The sequence below is a fragment of the Merops nubicus genome, unplaced genomic scaffold, assembly GCF_000691845.1.
Source record: "Merops nubicus isolate BGI_N331 unplaced genomic scaffold, ASM69184v1 scaffold23464, whole genome shotgun sequence".
Taxonomy (NCBI): domain Eukaryota; kingdom Metazoa; phylum Chordata; class Aves; order Coraciiformes; family Meropidae; genus Merops; species Merops nubicus.
In genome coordinates this window covers 1-5,612 of record NW_008606538.1, presented here as the reverse complement: position 1 = coordinate 5,612, position 5,612 = coordinate 1, and the positions used below count along the sequence as shown (strand labels likewise).

The 5,612-nt window shown below is 47.9% G+C and overlaps 1 protein-coding gene across 1 annotated transcript in view; it reads right to left on the bottom strand.

The window, feature by feature from the left end:
• LOC103772361 (cyclic AMP-dependent transcription factor ATF-1-like) overlaps nt 1–2,462 on the bottom strand; it is a gene marked incomplete at its 3' end in the record, with an annotated part of 4,729 nt that extends 2,267 nt beyond the window's left edge. The window contains exons 1-2 of the mRNA XM_008939691.1: nt 2,352–2,462; nt 361–489 (exon numbers count right to left, since the gene is read on the bottom strand). Of these exons, the coding sequence (XP_008937939.1) occupies nt 361–489; nt 2,352–2,462 (240 nt within the window). The remainder of the gene's footprint in view (nt 1–360; nt 490–2,351) is intronic.
• Between the last annotated feature and the right edge of the window lie 3,150 nt (nt 2,463–5,612).

Genomic DNA, 5,612 nt, shown 5'->3' with positions numbered 1-5,612 from the left:
CACTCACACCATCCTCTGCCACTCAGGTTTAGCTTCTCCAGACACCTGCTTGTCTTCACTGGGTTATTCTGCACTCTCCTTGGCCAGGTATTAAAACACACCTGCCACCTGTTTAACAGCACCAGCTAAAGAGTGGGGGGTTGCTTTGGTTCTCTTTATAAAGTCAGATAGTTGCATTTCAACTCCAAAGACAATTGAGCACTATAAAAAATTTCCAAGCCTAAATAATCACTCAGAAGGTTGTAACCCCCACCAGGGTCCCTGGCTCGCTCAGGCTCTGCCCAGGCAGACAAGCCCTTACGAGTCCTTTCCCACACAGAATCCTGGACTCCTGTTTTTTTGGCAGACGTTTGTAGTTACCTGCACTGTTTGCACCTGAGGTGAGTGGATCACAGAGGAGGACTGAGCTGTCTGGATGACTCCCTGGACCTGGACTTGCTCTCCAGGAAGCTGAACAACTGTCAGGGGAGCGGGACCTCGTAGAGACATCTACAAGAGATCAAAGAGTCATCAACAAAAACGTTTGTTGCACAGAGCTCAGGAAGTGTACACACATGTAGGGACACTAGTGGGGAACACGCATCAGCAGAAGCTTCTTTTAAGTCTAATTAAGCCACAGAAGGTGTCCTTTAAAAATGCACACTTTTGAGATGCGTATCTGCATACGAAACCAGCTGAAAGTTGCTTCTTTAGGGAGAAAATCAACTATGCTGAACTATGTGCAGAGGATTAAAGTGCTGCAGTGCAACTCCCAGCAGTTCTGAGAGGAGCACGACGAAGAGAGTTCCTCAGAATCACAACAGGGAGGCCACGGGGGCACGACTGCTGTCACTGAACCCATCTGTACGCACAGATAGAGCCCCACATTGCTGGCAGTTTATTGTTTAAGGGTTTTTATTCCATTTTAAGAATGTATTTGACTTAGATGAGCAGAAATTACAGTGCCTAGTAGGCAGCCTTCACTCTCACTGAAGTTAAGAGGAGTTTAGGGCACTATAACTCAAGATGGAATGATCCACAAGAGCGAGGGCTCAGGGCAGATCAGACTCACAGCACAGAAATAATGCGGAAGGCAGCATGAATAATGTACATATTTGGTGGTTTTGGACTGAGGTTTTTTTTTTTCAAGCAACCACTATGAGGCTATAGTTCAAAGATCTCACAGAGGAGAAATCACAAGAGTTCAGTACAGGAAAAACTGATTAATCTACTGGGAAAGTTCAAGGCACAAGGGCTGTGGGAGAAGCTGCCAGAGCAGAAAGGAAGTGAAGGGGAGCAGGTAGGAAAGCTCTGGACAGGGGTGAGGAACAAAGAGCAGAGTTTCCAAAAAAATAATTGCAGCATCTGTTCTTTCATGTTTTTAAAATGATCACTTTTAATAAACGTTGTAGCTGGAATCTAGGTTTAATTGGCAAAAAGTTAATTGCTACATCCACTCCTCAAGAAAATACTTTTTCCATTCCAACAGATTTGTATTTTTGATGTTGAACTCGCACGAGCCTTTGCACTTAAAAATCTGTTCAAGTTACACACGTTGTACAGCTAGATGTGTAAGGAAATAACCAGTTTCTTCACCCAATTTCTTCACTGCTTAATTCCATTCATCTGGAAGACGTGAAAAGACGAAGGGCTCATTAAAACTCACAGAGCTAAACTCCCATTTCACTTCCCTCTGGGACGGTGCAGTGTTCAGTCACAGCAACTTCATAAGAGAGTCCCAGAGCACTCGCTGAGCTCTGGTCCTGCCTCTGCCTCATGCACTTATCTACAGCATGCATCAAAATCCCAACGGCCGAGGTGGCTGGGGGAGGAAGCTGCACCTGGGCAGAGATCCTTCCGAGGCTGAGTCACGAGGGATTCAGGTTAAAGCTCTGGAAGCGACGTCACCTTGTAGTAAGCATGTCACATTTCCAGCTCTGTATGATTTGTTACATGAAATATGTTCACGCTGGGCTAAAATCCAAGTGTTTCCATGGTGCTGAGCACCCAGGGTTGTCATTACTACAAAAGGAGCTGTAAATACTTTTTCTGACCAAAAAAAAAAAGAGAATTAGGTCCTCAGTGCATTTCTAAGCAGCTCCTGTCAGGTCGGTGAGGATTTCAAAGGATGTAACCCTGAACAAAAATGCTGGGCTGCATTTTTGCACCCAAAAATTCATGTTTGGTCTCTGGAGCAGAAGCCATTTTATCAATTCTGAGTCGTCCATCAAGAACCAAGCCCATTTTCCTCAACCTCCTTTTGTTTTTTCTTCTCTAAACCTCCAGAATGAATCTAGTTTGTAGCACACGGAAAAAAAAAAAATGTCTCTTAACTACCTCAAATGTTTGGTGAGATTTGGCCCAGGCTTTACCTGTTGAGCAATATGAGAGAGCTGAGCTGCCTGTAGTGTTGTACCTTGTACAGCCGGCGCTGGCGACGGCGTCACGGAACTGCTGCTGCTGCTCTTGTGCCCCTCTTCCATAATCAGCTGCGAGAGAAGCGACGAGGTGTTCAGTTAATGGTGACTCTGACCAGCAGACAGGCCCCAGCTTCCAGGGGAATCTTGGTGCTTAGCACTTTTGGTCCTAGCTGGCCATTTTTTGGTCCTCTGCTGTGGCTTGCTGCGAGGGAGCAGCAGCACGTCCTGTCCCTCCCCCAGGACACCCGGCCTGTCCTCCTGATGGGGCAGAGGTGCTGGCTGGGAGCCCTGCCATCGACTCGCCCCGTGGCTCGGCCCAGCACAGCCCAGGCCCCAGGCTGGAGCAGGGTATGAGCCCCCTTTCCCCCTGCCAACACCCCCACTCCAGCTGCCCCTCAGCGCTGGGTCAGACCTACCCCCTGCTGAGCTTTGCTGTCAAATGGATCTACTGAATTTCCTGGGTTTTCGTGAAACTAAACAAAGCCGAGTCATGAGATCTAGGAAGAAAACCAAGATGAAGCATTTCTACTAAAGAATATCTTCCTCCAACTAAAAACAATTTTCCAAAAGATTCCACCTGAGCTACCAGCCAAACCTATTTGAAAACATCTGAAGGTGTAAAAAAAAAAACCCCAGGGATTCAAAATCAAAGCAGAAGGAACCCAGGTTTGAACTGTAAACCCTGTTCCACTCCCTCCATCTCCCTGTGACACAGCCAGCAACGCTCCCCTCATTGCTGAGGTTTTATAGGGAACTGTTCAGTGTGCCTTGCCAGCATCCCCCCTCCAGTACTGGGGGGTTTAGAGATGTAAAAAACCCAAGCTTTCAGGTTAGGTGAGGGGGTGGACCAGCCTAGAGCATTAAAAGATGATCAGCGAGCGTTAAACATTTTGTCACAGAAGGTTTGAAACTGTTGAAAGGACAGTTGCTATGAGACTGGAAATTACATTTCTTTCTGTGGAAATGTGAGTCATTGATTTTTCCCTACTGAGATAAACCGCAGCCCTTGCAGCCTGACGTCTGCTCAGAGGGTAAAAAGTCAACGTAGGCCAAGAGCAGGATCTCACTTTTGCAATCCTTACTCATCTGGGGAGTCCCTCTGCACAGCTCCTCGGCGGGACTCCGGGGAGAGGAACCCGCTGCCCGAGCGACACGTGAAACCGAATCCTGCCCGGCACCTCGGGCAGCCCTGAGCTGCAGAACGTTTATTTCAGGAAACAAAACCAGCTCACCCATAGCTGAGCTACAGCAGTGAACCAAGGGCTTCGAACTGCACAGGAGCCAGGCGGTGCTTGAGCTGATCCCAGCGTCCAGAAACCAAAATCAAAACGACCCCACCACCCTGAGACCCCGGGAGTGTGAATGGCCCCCACGAGCAGCCAGCCCCGGGGCAGGATCCCCACAGCTCCCCTGGGGCTCGGGCAGATGGGCTCTGCTTTAGAGACCCCCGAAGGGAGTTTCAGCTTTTTATAAAAGAAAATTAGCCCTTTGCAGCCCCGCAGAGGGAGCCGTGTCCAGGTAAACAGGGCACTGTCAAACTGAAATGCAGTCCACAGCAAAAATGAAAAGAAATTTCCAGTGCTACAGAAACACCGATTCATTTCGGTACTGCTAAACCGCACTCTGCCTCTCCCTCTGTCTTCCCCTCCCATGAAAGGCTCAGAGCAGCACCAAAACAGGCTGCGAGAAACAGTGAAACTGATAAATAAACAAACCGCCAAGAGAGCACAAAGGTTTCTGCTGATCTTCCTCTGCGAGGTGTGAAGTCCCGCTTACAGGAACAACAGGAGCGTTGCCCGCTACAGAAAGGACTTTAATTCAATTGATCGCTGATCAACTGATGGCAATCGCCATCGATCAGCGTTCCGGGGGACAGTTCCAACGAGAAAACTCAACCCAAGAGTTCTCAGCTCAGAAAAGCAGCAAAGCTGAAAAACGTTATCAGGGTTCAGCTCTTTACACCACACTTGAAACAACTCCCAACAGCAGAATGGAAGTTCAGCTGAAACCTGCTGCAGTCTGGGGTGAAGGAAAAGTTTTACACGATGCTCTTCAGGACAAACCCGATGTCTGTGCACAGCTACACCTCAAAAGCCATTTATTTACACCAGAGGATTCTGCATCAGCAGTGCAAGGAGGTGTTTTCTGCAGGGCTCTGAACACGATCCTGTTCGAACTACTGCTCAAGAAACACTAAAAAAAAGAGACTGTCTCTAGTAAAATGCCCAGAAAACTACTAAAATCCTGGATTCCCAGCCTCAGAGCATAATCAGGAGACAAGGAATAAGATACTGGAATACAAAAGCTGTACATTAAAGCAAAGAGAAGTGAGCTGCAGGGTGAGAGCACCAAAGGAAGAACTCCAGCTGTTTTTCCAAATTAAATCGATCAGGGGACAGCCCCAAATGATAATTCAGCTCTGAAATACTGTCTCTTACACTTATCATTATTTTTTTAAGACTTCCTAAAGTCAGAAATCCAATAGGATCTGACACAAAATTTTATTTTCAAATGCTAAGTGACAAGAGTCAAATACTGACACTTACAAATCACAGAAAGTGATATCAAATATATGATGAAATTCTACTCGACCCGGTGAAATTTTGAATTCTTTAATGCCTCAAACCAAGCTGCTGTCACCAGCCACAGCACTTAAAACGCTGTGTGCTTTATTCTGCAGTTCAGATACTCAGGGAAAGTTTTTTTTCATCCAGAAGCCTGACAGAACTCCGTTTTTTTTTCCAGGAAGGGGGGAAGGACAGAGGCAAAGGACGGCACATCTTCATGCCAGAGAGCAAGTGAGGAGGCTTGACTCAACGTACCCGGCTAGAGCTTTGGCTCCCACTCTACAAACACGCACAAACTCTCCTCAAAACTTCGGGAGTACTTTCCGTGTGTGTTTTCTTCCACTCTCCCCCCGCACCAGCCTTCTACAGTGAAACGAAGCTCAGGGAACGCTCCCGTAAATAGCAGCTTCAGAAATAAAACCCTGCAGCCTAAACCATGTATGTTACACTGACACAAGGGACCTGGAGATTCGTGACAGGCAAATACCAGGGAGGTCATTTACCAACAACCCGCATCCCGCGGCCGCGCATCACTGCGGCACTGCTGGCCGGCACGGCTCCCAAACCCGGCATCGCTCCGGCTTCACGGGGAACCGAGGGATCACCACGGGTTTCCACCGCTCAGTCCCACGGGTCTCCGCAGGGG